Raw genomic sequence first — 17,301 nt, 5'->3', positions numbered from 1 at the left:
CTTCTTGCTCAGAGAGACAACCACTGTGCATTTAAACAGTTACATACTTTCTAGGGAGGGTTAGCTGGGCTATTCTAGAGTCAGAGAAAAAACATCTGAAAATACTTTCTGTTCCTTTAGAAGATGGAAAAGTCTTTCCATTAAGTAACACAAATAAATTGAAGTGGGCAGTTAATTAACGAGGGAACTCAAGCAGGTACATGGGGTTGGGGTGGATCTTAATAGATTCAGAGGAAGGAGGTCCTGCCGTCTCTGGGACACAGGAACGAGGAGTTCGGTCGGTTCCAGGGGCCTCCTCATTCTTGAGGAATTTCTTTCCTGTGAGGAGGGGAGGTCAGACTGAAAGGACCCGTGAAGGAACAAGTTCTTTGTGCCCCTGCTAAGAGGGAATGCCACCAACAGGAAAAAGACATATTCTTGGAATCTCAGCAGGTCGAGACAGAGGTGGCCCTTAGGAATCACCTAATCAACTGTCACCATCCTACAGATGAGGAGCAGGCTCAGAGAGGTGAGGTGAGTTTTCCGAGGTGCCAAAGGCAGGTGAGGGGTAGACAGACCCAGGTCTCGCCTCTCCTCTCCTGTCAGGGTGTGAAGGAAGGAAGGACGGCCCCTGCTCCGACATCTAACATCAGCCTCAGCATCCACGGACTCGAGTCTGAGCTCCTGACAGCCTGCCCACAGCCCAGCCTCCCGCTGCCCAGGGAATGGCTGTTCCGTTTTTCAGTGGCTCAGACCAAAGACCTTGGAATCCCCTTTTCTTTCACACACCACATGCAGTGGGTGAGGAAATCTTGTTTCTTCTTCAGAACAGGTGCAGAGTCTGTCCACGTTTCACTACTTTTACTTCTACCACCCTAATCCGAGCCACCTGTGTCTTTTACAATACTCTAAACGGCATCCTAGGACACCCCCCTGCTTCCGTCATTGTCTTTCTACAGTGTCTTCTTGGCAGAGCAGCCGAGTGAGGCTTTGAACAAGTGGGTCAGGGAAAGCCGTTCCTTCACCCAAATCCTTCGACATCTGCCCGTCTCACCCAGAAAAAAGGCAAAATCTTTGTTAGGACTTCAAAGTTGTACATGGTCTGGGTGCCCGTTGTCTCTCTGCTTCAGCCTTCCTGGCCTCTTGGCTGGTCCTCAAACACACCAGGCATGTTCCTACCTCAGGGCCTTTGCACTCGCTGTCTGTGTGTCTAGAATGCTTTCTTCCCAGGTATCTGCATGGCCACTTCTTTTCTTCCTGCAGATCTCTACTCAGTTGTCCCCTTCTCAGTAAAGCCTTGCCAGGCTGCACCGTGTAAAATTGAATCAGCTGCCCCCAACCTTTCCTTGTCTCTTTTCTACAGCATTTATCACTATCTAACGCACTTATTTATCGTGTTTACTGTCTGTATCCGTGAAGGCAAGGGTTTTCACGTTTATTTATCTTATTTACTGTCTGAATCCATAAAGACAGGGGTTTTGTCTGCTTTCTTTTCACTGCTGTATCACCGCTGGCTAGTACGTTATAGCCATTGAATGAATTGTTGAAGGAATGGTTTAAACTGAATGCTGAAATCAGAAGCGTTAGAAATGCAGGCGCTCCTAAAAACGACTCCTTCATTCATTAACTGAGTACCTACTTCGTGCTCATGTCATAGTTGCCATGGCAGGGGGATCGGCGATGTTAGAGACTGGAACATAGGATGTGAAACATCTGCTGGTGAAGACTGGCTCCTTTCGATCAGGATGCAATTGATACTACTCTTAGTTTCCCACACCACGATTGTCAAAATACGAAATTAATGACCACCTACTACGTCTCCCAGCAGCTAGAGCGTAATGGCTGCAGGGGTCATTTTTTCCCCCCAGAAGAGATAAGTGTCAAGTTGACTTGGAAAAATAACAATTTTCATTAAGCACGTGATATTGAGTTAAAGGAAGATTAACGGTCTCAGTTAGAGGAGCCGGCATTTCTACTTCTTTATAGTTAGTCTGATTTGCTTCTCCCAACTCCAGCTGAATACCCCACTCAGTTAGGATCAGCGGGGTCAATAGACCAGATGGTGGGCAGCGTGGCTCTTTCATTAAAAAAAAAAAAAAAAAGAAAGAAAGAGTAAGTAAAACAGGAAAATGTGAATTTTAAGAGACTGGGCAGCTCTTCTTTTAAATCTAACATTGTTCTGGTACTTTAATAGAGTATTGGACCCAGTTTTTGCTCCTATGTTCTTAAAAAGAATGTGGAGAGACAGGAGTGATGAAAAGCTGAGGAGTAAAGGTGAGGAGGGGAAGGGAGCTCTTGGAGAAATTTCTAAAGAGGTTGCACCGTTTGCCCTGCCAAAGAGAAGGCAAAAAAGTGAATCAGTTCCCCTCCCACTGCCAGTGGGGGGCGGCCTTCAAAAGGCCACTGGACAGCCTTTCCTTCACCACCCTCAGTTCTAGCCATGATTTCCAGAATTTGGGGCTCAGTTTGGACTCTTTTTTGAAGACCCGAATAATAACATCCTGGAGCAGAGAACTGAGAGAGACGACAGGAATCGCACAGGTGGAAAGAGATGGAAGGGAGCCGGGCTCAGAATTCACCTGCCTGCAACCAGGGGCCAGGACCTGTTGCCCTTTTAGGATCTGTAATGTTAAAGCTGGAGTGGACGTTTGCTGTGCTACGATGTCACACATCCATTTCCTGAAAGAAGAAACAGAGGTTCAAAGAGGCAGGGACCTACCTGCTCAAGCTCACACAGCAAGCAAATGGCAGCCCCCGTGTAGGACTGGGACCCTCTGACTCCCAGGCCACCGCGGGAATTCTGAGAAGTCTATTTCCATGATTTCTGGTCACAGATATGTGGTTTCAAGACTAGAGAATGGAGTCTCATTGAGCCCGTTTGTGGGCAGCGTTGGCATCCTTATGGGCCCTGGGTGGTCCTTATTAGTACAACCAGCCCAGCACTTGGAGGCAGCCCAGCGGGGCTAGAGATGGGCGTGGGAGGCAGCCATGGGGGCTTCACACTTCACCACTGCCTACCCCCGTGGCCACAGGCAGGTTACCTGGCTCCTCCGTGGCTGAGAGTACTCACAGGGTAATCGTGAAGATTAAACGACATATAACCATAACCTATGTAAGTTGTTGAGCATATAATTCAGGACACAGAGAAAGAGCTCTGTAAATTTTGGCTGTTGTCGTAAATTTACAATAAACATATGTTGGATGAATGGATAAAATCCTGTTATAAGGCAGGAGTTTGCTACTATTTTAGATCAACCAAGAGTCCTTAGCTGTACCCTGAGGTATGCGCAGAGTGGCTCAGAACGTCTGCCGGATAGACGATGTCCTCCAATAACAGGTGTAGGACTCCTCATTTATGACAGTAGGATTTATGGCACAAAGAGGAAACATGAATAGCAAAAGGTTGCTCAATTAATGGCAAAGTTGAAATTAGAATCTAATTCCCTGAAGCCGAGGTTATTTCCTTTGAAGCTTGAAGGTTATTTTCGTTGTTACAAGTCTGTAGAAGAAATTGATTGAGGACCACAAACAAAACTTAACTTCGTTTGCTTTCCCTCAGACCGACTTCCTTCCTTCCTCCCTCCCCCACCTCTTTCTCTCTTCCTTTCCTTTCCTTCTTTCTTTCTTTCTTTCTTTCTTTCTTTCTTTCTTTCTTTCTTTCTTTCTTTCTTTCTTTCTTTCTTTCTTTCTTTCTTTCTTTTTCTTTCTTTCTTTCTTTCTTTCTTTCTTTCTTTCTTTCTTTCTTTCTTTCTTTTTCTTTCTTTCTTTCTTTCTTTCTCTTTCTTTCTTTCTTTCTTTCTTTCCTTCTTTCTTTCTTTCTTTCTTTCTTTCTTTCTTTCTTTCTTTCTTTCTTTCTTTCTTTCTTTCTTTCTTTCTTTCTTTCTTTCTTTCTTTCTCTTTCTTTCTTTCTTTCTTTCTTTCTTTCTCTTTCTTTCTTTCTTTCTTTCTTTTTTTCTTTCTCTTTCTTTCTTTCTTTCTTTTTCTTTCTTTCTTTCTTTCTTCCTTTCTTTCTTTCTCTCTCTCTCTTTCTTTCTTTTTCTTTCTTTCCTTCTTTCTCTCTCTCTCTCTCTTTCTTTCTTTCTTTTCTTTTTCTTTCTTATCTCTCTTTCTTTCTCTCTCTCTCTCTCTTTCTCTCTCTCTCTCTCTCTCTCTCTCTCTCTTTATTTCTCTCTCTCTTCTTTCTTTCGAGACAGGGTCTTGCCCAGGCTGGAGTACAGTAGCATGATCACAGCTCACTGCAGCTTCAAACTCTTGAGCTCAAATGATCCTCCTGCCTCAGCCTCCTGAGTAGCTAAACTACAGGCAGGTGCTGCCATGCCCGGCTAATTTTTTTTTATTAAGACAGGGTCTTGCTATATTGCCCAGGTGGGTGTTGAACTCCTGGCCTCAAGCAATCCTCCCACCTCTGCCTCCCAAAGCACTGGGATTACAGGTGTGAGCCATCATGCCCAGCCTCCCTCAACTTTTATAATCAAGACAAATAGAAGCCCATTGACCTACCTATAAAAAAAGTAATATAAGAAGCATTCAACTTTAGCCAGTAAATCTAACTACATAAAAATAAATATTTAAAATTTTTTTTTAAATTTCAAAATATTACAGGAGTACAAATGTTTTTGGTTGCATGTATCAATTTTGTTATGCTTGAGTCAGGGTTATTAAGTGTGCCCATCACCCAGAAAGTGTTCATTGTGCCCCTTGGGCAGGTTTTTGCCCATCCCCTCCTCCCCCTCCTCCTGCTTGATTCCACTGGGTTTTACTTCCCTCTGTGCACGTGTGTGCTCATTTGTTAGTTCCAATGAAAATACTTTTATAGTTTCTATATGTTGCCAGTAAATGAAGACTTACAGCGTGAACACAAAGTAAGGATGAGACAGAAAGAGGGAAGGAAAGAAGGAGAGCAGGAAAGAGGCCAGAGAAGGAGAGACAAGCCCAAGGGGGGTAAAAAGAGGCAGAGAAAAGAGCTAGTTTTTTTTGAATTTTTAATAATTATTTCATTAGTCCCCACAAAAGCACTTAGGTTAAGTACCACAATCCCTGCTTTACAGATAAGGAAACTGAGGCTTAATGGGCTAAGGAATACATCCAATGTCATTTAGCAGGTAAATGGTGCAGCTACATTTTGAAAAAGATTTCTTTGATTCCGAGTTACATGTTTTTTGCTCTTCTCTCTCCTATTTTCTCCTCTCTGTTTTCTCCGGCTTCTGTTTCCTCTCTTCCTCACCCCGCCTGCCTTGTTTTCTCTTTCCTTTCTTCCTTTCTCCTTCCTTCCTACCTTCTCTGCTGCTCTCCCAACCACGCAATACCGTTCTCATCCTGAGGCTTTGCGGCACATCTCTACTAGGCTTTGCGGTAGAAGCTGTCTCTGCAGTCCTGCCCTTCTCCCACCCACCTGGCGAGACCAGTAACATTGCTCGCGGGCGAGCTGGGTGTCCAGACCCTGGCTCGGTCCCTTCTGCAGCCGTGTGGCTCACTGCCACCCTGGAGGGTAGGAGACGCGTTTGCAAGTGGACTCTGGGGAGGAAAGCAGAGAAGCTGAGAGGTGGGACTTGCTAGTGGAGTGGCTGTCACTGCGTCTCAGGCCAGTCATCTGCTTACAGGGCAATTTTCTTCACTCTCGGGATATAGAAACAAATGTGTTCTAATATTGAATTCGGCTTATTTCTGCTGGGAGTAAGATGGAAACCATGGCCTTCTGGAGGATGGAGACTAACCCAACAGAGACTATTCTCCCACTGAAGAGGGCAGAATTGGGAAGGCGGGGGTGGGAGGGAGTCTGTCTCACGTCCTGAAGTGCAGGCCCAGAGTGTTCCGAGAGTTGGCAGTGAGCCTTGATGCAAACTCTAAGTTTGGGGGAGGCTGAGATAATTCCAGCCTACGCTTTTGCCTGGGTACCCTCCCCCACCTCCAAAATCAGCCGCTGCTTCTGAAATGTCATTTCGGTGACATCCCTCCACCCCTTCACGTACTAAATACCCACAGCTGGCTCCCTGAAGATCTTCCCTGACAAGTCGGATCAGGTGATGTTGTGTTCAGGCTGGTGCGTGAGGGGCAGACCTAATGGGACGTGAATGCCAGGGATGATGCACAAGATCTGACAGAGGGAGTTTTCAGAGGAATAGGCTTGCTACTTAACTATTTCATGCTCACAGTTCTTTAGAGGCAGCAGGTAAAGGAAGATGTGTAGGAGACTGCAGGGATAGCAAGAAGATGGTGGCTTATGAGAAAAGCAGGTAGAATTGGAGTTTGTTAAAACTTCAGATGCAAACTTCTTAGCATGGTCACCATAATACATTGGAAAGAAGATGGACTAAAGAACACCTAGTTCTGCATAGCCATATGCAAATAGCCTTGCTTTGCTTGTTTCATCTGTCAACACTACAGTATCCCTGATTCAGGACCACAGGGATCCTCATTTTACAGGTGAGGAAGTTGAGGCGTAGGCAGGTAACTGAGTTTCCTGCAGTTTCCCGGGCATTGTAGTAACCTCCGCATGTCCTGCCGCATGTCAGCCGTGCAAGAAGAAAGGCAGAGGAGCCGGGAGCGAGCCGAGAGTGAGGTGGAATGTGCCAGTGGTGGCCACGAAGACATGCCCGTGGAGAGGATTCTAGAAGCCGAACTTGCAGTTGAACCAAAGACAGAATCCTACGGTGACATGAACATGGAGAACTCGGTACGTGGTCTGAGATCTCCATCCACCTTCCAGTTCTTGGGTGGGGCTGGAGATGGGGTGTATAGTGGCGTCCCAGAACCTGTCACTCACAGTGCTTTGTTCCTTTTTCAGACGAATGACCCTGTTACTAACATCTGTCATGCGGCCGATAAGCAGCTTTTCACCCTTGTTGAATGGGCCAAGCGCATTCCCCACTTCTCTGATCTCACCTTGGAAGACCAGGTCATCCTGCTCCGGGCAGGTAAAGCGCATTGGCTTCCTTTTTCTTGGGACAATAATCTGGGCTGCCATTTTGCAATTACCATTGGGATCCTGAAAAGAGTGACCCGATGGAGCTGCCACCCATCCCAGCTGGGTACCACGCTGATAAGATAACCCTGTCCAGAGTTGTTCTTTGCCATGTTTATTTGTAGGCTCTTAAATTTGGATAGCCCTCCCCAAAAACTTTCATTCCCAAATGAAACATTGCTAATGGCGGACCGGGACTCTTTTTCCATGCATATTTTACTATGGCTTTATAATTTGCATTTAATTTTCAAAGACTGTTAAATCATTTTTATTGAGGATAATTCGAAGCAGTGCTTCATTAAGGTAATGAAATTGGCAAATACAGATATTCCCATTTCACAGGTGCGATAAAGAAACCAAAGATTTTTGCTCAAGCTTATACTAGAAGGATTCCAAGGTCTCTTTCTATTTTAAGATCCTGTGTGCTATATTCTCCCTTGCCTCCTATTTCTGGGACACTGTGCAGTCCGTTGACATATGCCATATCTCCTCTTTGTCACCGAGCCAGCAGGGAAATTTCATGAAGATCGGCTGAGCCTTGGGAAGCAGTCCACTCATTCATCCTTGTTAGATAATGAGCAATCACTGAGTGTCGACTGAAAGCTACATACTGTGTTGGGTGTTACTAGACAATGCCAAAGAAATGAAACTAGGTTGTCAGGTCCTGGGGGCAGAGACTGCAAGGTATATTGGCTTTATCCACCATGGCAGCTAACACAGTGACTATTGTCTGCTAAATGTTCAATCCATATTTGTTGACTGATTTAAAAAAAAGAAAAAAGAGCCCTTGTCCTCAAGCTGTCATTCTGGGTTGCCCTTGAGAGACAGTGGGGGATGTGCACAGCCATAAGTCAGGAGACCCCAGTCTTATCCTTTGTTTCTCCACTAATTAGCTGTGTCGTCTTGAGCTAATTCCTAACCTCCCTAGATTTTCAGTGCTGCTTGTACTACATGGGATAATGATACACGCATGGGATGATTATCAAGGAAGCAGGAATGTGGTCTGTTTTCCCTCAAGGCCTCCTCCTTATCCTTGCAGGGTGGAATGAATTGCTGATTGCCTCTTTCTCCCACCGCTCGGTTTCCGTGCAGGACGGCATCCTTCTGGCCACGGGTTTACACGTGCACCGGAGCAGTGCCCACAGTGCTGGGGTCGGCTCCATCTTTGACAGGTGTCTCCCTTCTGCTTTCTGTGTGTGTGTGTGTGTGTGTGTGTACATGTGTGTATACATGAATTCACATGCAGGCACGAACCTCTGGGTAGTGCTGGGATGTAGGATGGGCCGCCCAAACAGTTGCACGTGACTACGCAGAGACCATTAAGCACATGAAAATATAAACCTGGGGATTGAGAGGGGGAGTAAAAGAAAGGTTGAGATCACAACAGGCTAGAACCAGTCAGAGACGACTCGTACGGTTGCTGGGCAGATGGGAGACCCTGTTGTCCCTATGGGTTTCCAAAGAGGAGTTTGAGTCATTGCCATTCACTAGTGAGCTGGGGGTGGGGAGGGCAAACTGCCTATCCCAGGGGCTGGGGATGGGGGCAGGGTTCGGGATCCGTCCTTGGGAGGCCAGGCAGGATGGGCCGAGGTTTATGTGGGACTCTGCATAATCAGGGGCAGACTTGCAGCGGGAGGAGACTGATCTCGAACAGGCAGTGGCTCCCATTTATCCCTAAAATGGTGCTAAAGGAAATCGAGCCGTCTGATTTAAGCAGGCAGATGAACAGATTACTGACCTGTGGGTGAGAGGATGGAGAGCTGATAGGGAGGAAAGGAAAGCTGAAAATAGTCTGTCTGTCCAGTGCAGGGCTCTGGGGCTCCTTCCTGCCTCCATCGTAACTGGTCTTCTTGGGCCATGTGCCCGTCCACCTGAGATGCCTCTACTCCTCCCCTGCCCTTTCCCGCAGCATGCTCCGTGTAGAGGCCGGTGCGGGCCTTGGGATGACTCGGTCCCCTTCACGGTGCCTGGAGGTTCTCCCTGCCGCTGACTGGTGCTCTCTGCTGTGTTCCTCTGCATAAGCAGTGCTCTCGCCGGGTTTTGCTGGCTGCATTTCTAATTCCCAAGCCTTCCACGGTGCCTGTCCCGCCCCTGCTCAGAGTCCACTGCTTCCTCCTTGGTGCACCCTTGGGCTTGTTCATGCCAGTGACTTCCCTGGGCTTTGCGTCACTGCCTGCTATTTCTGTGTCTGTTTCTTTAATTAAACTGTAAGTTCCTTGTGCTGAGGGACTGCATCTTGTGCATTTCTATACCCCTAGTACCTGGTGCATCGTCTAGAAAACAGAGCGGGCCCCTCAAAAGTATCGGTTGAATCCATTTTGTTGTTCTTTGGCCTAGTACTCACGCTTTTCTCATTACCTGCCCTTGTTCCCTGTGAACAGAGTGCTAACCGAGCTGGTTTCCAAGATGAAGGACATGCAGATGGACAAGTCAGAGCTGGGCTGCCTGCGGGCCATTGTGCTGTTTAACCCAGGTGACTGCGTTTGACCTCAGGGGCTGCGTGGTGCTCAGCCCTCCTCCATGGCCGGCCTCCGGCGCTCCAGCAGTGTTTGGTCCCCTAGCTCAGCTGCGACAGAGGAGGGAGGGCTAGGGGTCCAGGAGAGCACAGAGAGTCCCGTATCCATGGCTTCTGCCCCTAGAGCCATCTCGAAAAGTGTTTTGAACGCTTGCGGGATGCACGTGTTTGGGGGCAAGTAGGGAGGCTGAGAGATGACAGTGGCCTAGGGTGGCAGCGAGGGAGGTGGTGAAAAGTGGTCAGGGCCTGGGGGCATTTCTAGTCAAAGCCGCTGGGATCTGCTGCTGGATTGGATATAGGATGCAGAAGAAAGAGAGGAGTTCAAAATAACTCTCAGGGATTTTTGGTTTTCCTGAATAATTGGCAAGATGAGGTTCTCGTTTACTGAGGCGGGAAAAACTCCGGGGGGAGCAAGTTCCGAGGGTGGGCGGGTAGGGAGCAGGATTTGGTCTTTGGACGTTAAAGCTGGAGACCGAGAGTAGACACCAGAGAGTAGCTGTCCAGGAAGCAACTGCCTACATGTGTCTGGGCTTTAGGGGAGAAGCCAGGACCCGAGATTAACATCCGAGAGCCGTCAGCCTCCAGCTGGCATGGCAGGCCGTGAGGCCGGGTGAGAGTGTCTGAGGAGCAGATGGAGATGGCACAGAACAAGGGCTGGGGACTGAGCCCCGGGGCCCGCCAGCAGTCAGGCCCAGGGGAAGAGTATTTCCAGAAGGGGGAAGTGATCAGCCACGTCAAACACTGCTGTGAGCCAAGAAAGATGAGCCTTCAGAATTACGTAGTGAGTCAGGCACGAGTTTTATCTCCCGAATCGAGCGATCGGTCCATTGATGCGGGGCGGTGTCAACTCAAGTTTGGTACCTCCTCTCATCACTCAGTCCGTGTGTGTAGTAGACACTCAGTAAATGCGTGAAGGTGACATTTCTAGAATGGCCTGGATAAGATAAAACTCTCCTCCTTGGAGCCAGTGGTGGGTACATGTGGCTATTAATGAAGTGTAAACCCTTTGCCCCAAGAGTTTGTTGGGTAGATCGGGCACAGATGCCCGGCTTTGTTTATTTCACAGCTGCCCCCAGCCAGGGCGTCTCTGGTAACGCCAGGAGAGGTGGCCGGGGGAATCAGGGCTGGCGTTGGTGGGAGGGCGTGTAACCAGAGGTAGATCAGTCATCTTTTTCAGATGCCAAGGGCCTGTCCAACCCCTCCGAGGTGGAGACTCTGCGAGAGAAGGTTTATGCCACCCTCGAGGCCTACACCAAGCAGAAGTATCCGGAGCAACCGGGCAGGTGAGAGAGTGCTGGAAGAATGGTAAATAACAGCAGCAACTACCCCCCCCTCTCCGTGTACCGAGTACCCGGTGTGCAGCCGGCCTGTTTAGATGTTCCCAAATGTTACTGAATCTCCACAACAAGCGAAAGCCACTAAAATGTTAACTCCACAAAGCCAGAGGTCTTGTCTGTCTCTTCCCTGGTCGTCACTCTAGCATCAGCTCCTAAAGCAGTGCCCAACCCATAGTCTACGTCCTGCAGTGTTGGATGAGCAGGAAAATGGATGAATAAATGTGGGAATCGTTGTCTCCAATTTCTGTCAAGGAACAGAAGCTCAGACAGGTAAACTAACTGGCAGGAGATCATGAAGCTGGTGGAGGTGAGAGGCGAACCCGGTGGTTCTGACGGCACAGAGTCTGTGTGTGAGGTGTGACTGCATTGCTTTCTGGTCCACCCCACGGAAGCTTCCATGCCGCAGAAACGACGGGCTTGGGCAGCCGGGGGATGCGGCTCCCGTCCCCAGGGTGCTGTCCGTGTGGCCTCTGACAAGGTGTTGGATCTGGGTCTGGGCTCCTCATTCGGAGAAAGGGATGTTGTTCCTAAAGATCTCTGAGGCCGTCTGGCAGTGCAGGCATGCATGAGTTATTTAAAAAATACTCTTCTTATGAGCTTCCCCCAAATACAGCTAAACAAAAGAGTTTTCCCTCTCTGCTAACGCCAATTAAAATGAGAAAATATGATCCTCAAATCTCATAGAAAACTGGAAATGAAACTGAAAAGACTGACGTAAAGACATATTAGTTTTGTCTCTGGGGCTAATTTTGCATGCTCCTGATTCTCACTGGTGACTTTTATTTCCCTGTGAAGTTTAATTTCCATTAAGCTGCTTATCCTGGATCATAAGTCAGTATCTATCATCGTCCCGAAGAGGCTGAGCTGTGTTTGTTGTTGGAGGCTGTGGCCAAATCCGAGTGGGTGGGTTCCAGCCCTTTGGTGCAGTGAGTAGCAGGCCTAGAGCATGAGTTGGAGCTTCATCAAGCTGTAATAGTAACCTGTCAAATGTCAGGAATTTGACACAGTAGGAGTTTATTTCTTGCTCACAAATCCAGGTGAGCAGTCAGTTCGGAGAGGTGGCTCTCTCCCATGCCGTCACTCAGGGACCCGGCCTCCTTCCTTCTCGTGGCTCCACCATGACCCAGAGATACAGCGTGTTTTGCATCCAGATGATGGAAGGGAAGAAAGGGAAGGAGCAGAGAGGTGAGGCCACACGGGTGAGGCCTAGGTCTGGAGAGGCCCTTTCTCTCTCTCACTTCCATTGGCTGCAGCTTAGTCTCACGGCCCAGCTAGCTGCATAGAAGCCTGGAGAATGCATCCAGCTATATGCCAGGGAAGAAGCAGAGAACGGATTTTGGTGAACGTCTGGAAGTCTCTTCTTCACCTGCAATAGGTGAGATTGAGAAAGCCCTGCCCTGGGGGCCAGGACCTGTCTGCCAGCATTAGCTGGGCCACTGGCGGGGCTGAGCCCTGGGCAAGTCATGTTAACAGAAAGCCCTGAGTTGGATGCTTTCTACGGATTCTTCCAGCTCTCAAGCAACATTAGATGTGTTTCTGAGCACATGTTGTGTGTGGGGCATTATGAATAATGAGTCTCACACTCACTCTTTTCCTGGAACTGGCCCTAGGTCCTGTTGCTTATCTTAAAAAACAAACAAACAAACAAACTGAAAACCCCAACTCTCTTTTTTTCCTAATTATATAAGCAATGCATGCTTTAGTAGGAAATAAGAAAAATGCTTTTAAAATAAAGCAGGTAATAAAAACGAAATATTTTGGTATATTTCTTTCCAGGATCCTTGTGTATCTATGTGTATACACAGAGAGATATGTATTTACAGATATGAAATGATACAATTTGGGTTTTTTCTTCCCTTAACCATTCTAGGAATTTTATCAGATTGTTGAAAAGTACAAACTTATCATTTTTAAAGGTTTTGTAATATTTCACAGTGTGGATGCATCCTAATGTATTTGGTCGTTGTCCGGTGGTTGACATTTAAGTTGTTGCTAATGAGGATTACCTTTAAAATCTTGGAACCTGACCCTTATCTGGGAGGAGGGCTGCCAGGGGCCCGGGCTGCCTCTAGACCCCGGGGGGAGATGCCAGCACTTGTTGCCCGGACCAGGGCAGAGCCCGGAACTTCCCAGAGGTGGCAGAGGTGGGTCCCTTGCATGTTGCCTGGTTCGTCCAGCACAGCTTGGACAGAGGGTGACTGCTCTGGCCAAGTGTTCACGGGAGGTGCGACAGGGGCACCAGGGTGTCACTGACCACGCAGGGAAGGGTGCCGAAGGCCGGTCCCCTCTGTTGCACAGAAAACGGTTGCAAGGGAGCCGGGCACGGGCAGGGCGAGGCGGTTTTCTCAGCGGGAGGGTGCTGCCACCCCGTGGTCACTCTTGAGAAGTGCACGTCGCGGGGCCCGGATTCTGCTTTCGGGAGCGCGCGGGAGCCACACGCACGTGCCCGGCGCACACGGCGCGCGCCTCCGGGCCGGGCATCCCGCTCGCTTCCAGCGCGCGCGTGTGGGGGGCGCAGCGGGGGGCCCGCGGCTGCGACCACTGATTTCGCCGGGTCGCAGCTCCAGACCCGGGGCGTGCGGCAAAGACGGCGATGTTATGGCGTGTTTAGCATCTTGCAGATTGTAAAACGCTGGCATTTTCGGAGTAAAAACCCATTTTCAGAGTTAGTCTCAGGCTCACTTTGCACCTGATAGAGAAGTCATTTCCTTTCCTACTCCCATAAAACTTCAATACGGTAGAACCGAGGCGAGCTCAGCCCCCCACGCCTATCCGCACCGGCCTCGCTGCGCGGGGTGCGGTTCGCGCGCCCCCAGGTGCTTTGTCGCTGAAAGCTTTTGGAGCTTTGTGTTGACGTTGGCACAGGTCTTCAACGTTTCCATGCAGAGAAGCGATTTCTGTTTTTTTAGATGCTGTTACTTTATTTTCTTACAGTGCTACATTTCCTTAAAACATCGTGTGGCATGAATACGGAAATACACACATTATCAAGGAACGCTGGAATCCTGACTTGTAACTTTTCCATGAAATAATGTGACGCTTAGTAAAGATCCAACTAGAACCAGAAATCTCTCACTTAGGGCCACAGTGACTTATGTGATTTTGGGCCTTGTGCTTTTTGTTGGAAGGTGTGAGTAGAGTGACTGAGTTTTGGGTAGCATTCGTAACACTAAAAACGAGCTGGCATTGCACCGGTGAAAAAGGGTGTTGAGTGATGCAGAGGCCACACGGGCAGAGTGAAGAACGTCACAGAATGAGGGTCCTAGTCCTAAAAGGACACACAGATGTGAGATGAATTCTGTCACGCACGGGTCTCCCTCCCTTACGTGAATCTCACAACGAATGTCCTCGGTTATGGAAAAGTGTGTTTGGGGGTGTGCGTGTGTGAGAGCGTGTGAATGTGTGTGTATGCACACACATGTAAGAACATGTGAGAGAGTGAATTTGCATATGTGTGTTTGTGAATATGTGTATGTGAATTTGCATGTGTGTATATGTATGTGAGACCGTGTACATGAGGTGTGTGAGAATGTGTGTGCAATTGTGTGAGTGTGTGAGTGTGTGACATTGTGTGTGCACATGTGTGAGAGCGTGAGTGTGTGAATGAGTGTGTAAACGCATGCGAAGCATGTGTGAGGGCATGTGAAAGTGTGCGTGCATGTGTGTATGTGTGAGTGGTGAGCGTGTGCGCACACGTGTGTGAAGCACGTGTGTGTGTGTGTGTGTGTGTGAGAATGTGTGATCAGTGTGTATGTGTGCGTACGTGTATCATCTCCCCAGCAGACCCCGGGCTCCTCGGGGGCAGAGACCGCTGTTTTCTATTTCTCTCTTTTCCTAACTTAAAGGTGAGCACTGACTGAGAAGCCGATCATAAAAATTAGTAGCAACTGGTTACAAATTGGCAACAAAAATTTGGTAACTGCCAGACATGGCGACCCACACCTGTAGTCCCAGCTACTCTGGAGGCTGAGTTGGGAGGATCATTTGAGCCCAGGAATTTGAGTCCAGCCTGGGCAACATAGTGAGACCCTGTCCCCTCTCCCCCCCAAAACCTTGGTAGCTGGAGCAGCTGTGGTCACAGTGCCTAGCGTGACTGTCCTGTGAGGGACAGCGCAGCCTCCTGAGGGCAGAACCACCTCGGCTCTTGCTCGTTTTCCTGTCCCGGAACCTATCACAATGCCTGGCACGTAGCAGGTACTCAAACATGTTCATGTAATGGCGACAGCCACATGGGAACAGCGTCTGTGCATCCGATGCCTGCCCCATGCTCTGTCTGGGTGCTTCAGTAGATCCTCCCAGGAGCCCTTCAGGACAATTGTAAGGGACGGCAGCTGATAAGGTTGGTGACGTGAGGCCCCAGCAGTGGTCCAGTGGGTCCTTTTACCACCATGAACGAGCAGGGCCAAGGGCAATTCCAGGACACGGCAGCAGAATTCAAGACTCCCAGGGGGTCACGTGCTCCAGCTCTGCCTTTAGAACTGATTAGCCGTCCGGCCTGTTTCTGCAGCTCCCTAGCTTCTCCCAGACCCTCCTCTCCCCTTCCAGCTCTTCCACCACAGGTGGGTCGAGAAGACCACATGCGCTGCCTCCCGCCGGCAGGTGCGCCCCACATCCCCTTCCGCCCTCCCTGACGCCTCCTTGGCTTCCCCGCAGGTTTGCCAAGCTGCTGCTGCGCCTCCCGGCTCTGCGCTCCATCGGCCTGAAATGCCTGGAGCACCTCTTCTTCTTCAAGCTCATTGGGGACACCCCCATCGACACCTTCCTCATGGAGATGTTGGAGACCCCGCTGCAGATCACCTGAGCCCCAGCGGCCACAGCCTCCCCCCCCCAGGACCGCCCTGGGCAGCTGTGTGTGGACCCCCACCCTGCACACTTCCCTCCGCCTCCCACCCTGACCCCCTTCCCGTCCCCCAAATGTGATGCTTATAATAAAGAAAACCTTCTACACGTGAGACTTTTATAGGTGGAGTTTTGTATAGATGTTCAAGGTAACCCTTCTTTGCTATCTACGGGGCCGGGGGATTTTCTGGAAGTTCTTGGGAAAACTAACCAAGCCTCTGTACATACAACTGGTTTAAATTATTTTTTCACTTGCCATGGAAAGCAAACAAACAAACAATAAAATAATATATATGCTATCGGCACTGCTGGCGCATGGGGTGTGTTATTGCACGGCAGGGACGTTGTCTCAGGTGTGGGCAAGGGGTACTGCAGGCTGGGGGTGGGGACGGGGCTGGGGTCCTGAGACAATAAATCCCAGGGCCGATCGATGCCTGAGTCTGAGCCGGTGGGCACCACGCAGCCAGCTTCGCCCCAGGGCAGCCCTGCGGACGCTGGGAAGAGACTATCTTTCAGAGTCAGCTGGGTTTTTTGTTTTTGTTTCTTCTTCTAAGAACATTGAGCAGAAAAACCTTGTTCTGGGTGGGGGCAATTGAGTATAAAGCCAAAAGAAGATGTTCTCCTGATGAAGGAAGATTCTCGGGTCCTGGGAATTGGTGGGAGGTGGTAACAAAGGATGGAATTTGTCATTGAGCAGTGACAACAGCAAAAATACCAAGTTTGTTTTCCACCGTTATCTAACCCTGCATAGCCTGTTCTTAAAAGAGAAAGAGAGAATAGCTCTCCCAGCTTCTGGCCTAGGATCTCCAGGTTCACCCAGTGGTCTTGGAGCCCTGCTGATTGCTGAACAGTGATCTTGAACGTGGGCACTATGTCTAATGGACGCCACAGCCGCATATCCAGCCCTTCGTCTTCAAGTCACCTTTTTGCCATCGGCAGGAATAGGGCTTACCAGATGCACAAATCTATGTATGCTATGATTTACACGGTGCCCCCAGGGCTGCAAGTGTGCAACCTGAGCAACTGTACACAGTAGTGCTGCTTACCTTCTTCGTACCACCAGCACCTGGCCCCAGGCCTGGCACATAGCAGGCACACAGTAATTTGCATTGTTGACTTGGGTTCCGTACAACTGGCAAGAATTCCCTTAAAGGGCAACATAGATGACATCTGCCTCATTCCCCCCGTCCCTCAGAAAACCCCAGGGCTAATGCTCTAGTTCCAAAACACCCATCAGTGATCATACAATCGTGGAGAAACTGAAGTTGCTTTATTACTGGGAAAAGTTTGGGGGTCTCTTAGCCTTGGACATTAAATGATGGAATGAAAATCTTAATCCTGCTGTTTTTTTCTCTTTTCTTTTTCATCTGCATGTATGGTGGACCATGATGAAAATGGCTGGGTGGGGGGACTGAAGTTCAACTGTCGGCTCCCCGGCTCTTCCCCCAACCAGCGTAACTCCCTCAACACAGTCAGCGTCTTCCAGGCGACACGGGCCTTCCGGGAGATTCACTGCCCACCTCAGTCCCTGGTGGTACCTGAGCCCCATTCCCATCTTCGACCCCTTCCTCACGGAGCCCTGGCTTTGGCCGGCAGCACAAGGCAGGCGGGTCAAGGCCTCGCAGGGCATCTGCACATCCATCCGGGGAGGTGTCACTCAGAACTGCAGT

General features: G+C 49.2%; 1 protein-coding gene across 1 annotated transcript in view; it reads left to right on the top strand.

Moving 5' to 3' along the window:
* The window catches only part of RXRG (retinoid X receptor gamma), a 42,735-nt gene extending 26,991 nt beyond the window's left edge, over nucleotides 1-15,744 (top strand). The window contains exons 5-10 of the mRNA XM_045546310.1: nucleotides 6,492-6,652; nucleotides 6,764-6,893; nucleotides 7,980-8,112; nucleotides 9,322-9,413; nucleotides 10,633-10,738; nucleotides 15,446-15,744. Of these exons, the coding sequence (XP_045402266.1) occupies nucleotides 6,492-6,652; nucleotides 6,764-6,893; nucleotides 7,980-8,112; nucleotides 9,322-9,413; nucleotides 10,633-10,738; nucleotides 15,446-15,593 (770 nt within the window). The 3' untranslated portion in view covers nucleotides 15,594-15,744. The remainder of the gene's footprint in view (nucleotides 1-6,491; nucleotides 6,653-6,763; nucleotides 6,894-7,979; nucleotides 8,113-9,321; nucleotides 9,414-10,632; nucleotides 10,739-15,445) is intronic.
* The last annotated feature ends 1,557 nt before the right edge of the window (nucleotides 15,745-17,301 follow it).

The sequence above is a fragment of the Lemur catta genome, chromosome 3 (genome assembly GCF_020740605.2).
Source record: "Lemur catta isolate mLemCat1 chromosome 3, mLemCat1.pri, whole genome shotgun sequence".
Lineage (NCBI taxonomy): Eukaryota > Metazoa > Chordata > Mammalia > Primates > Lemuridae > Lemur > Lemur catta.
This window is presented reverse-complemented; position numbering and strand designations above follow the sequence as displayed.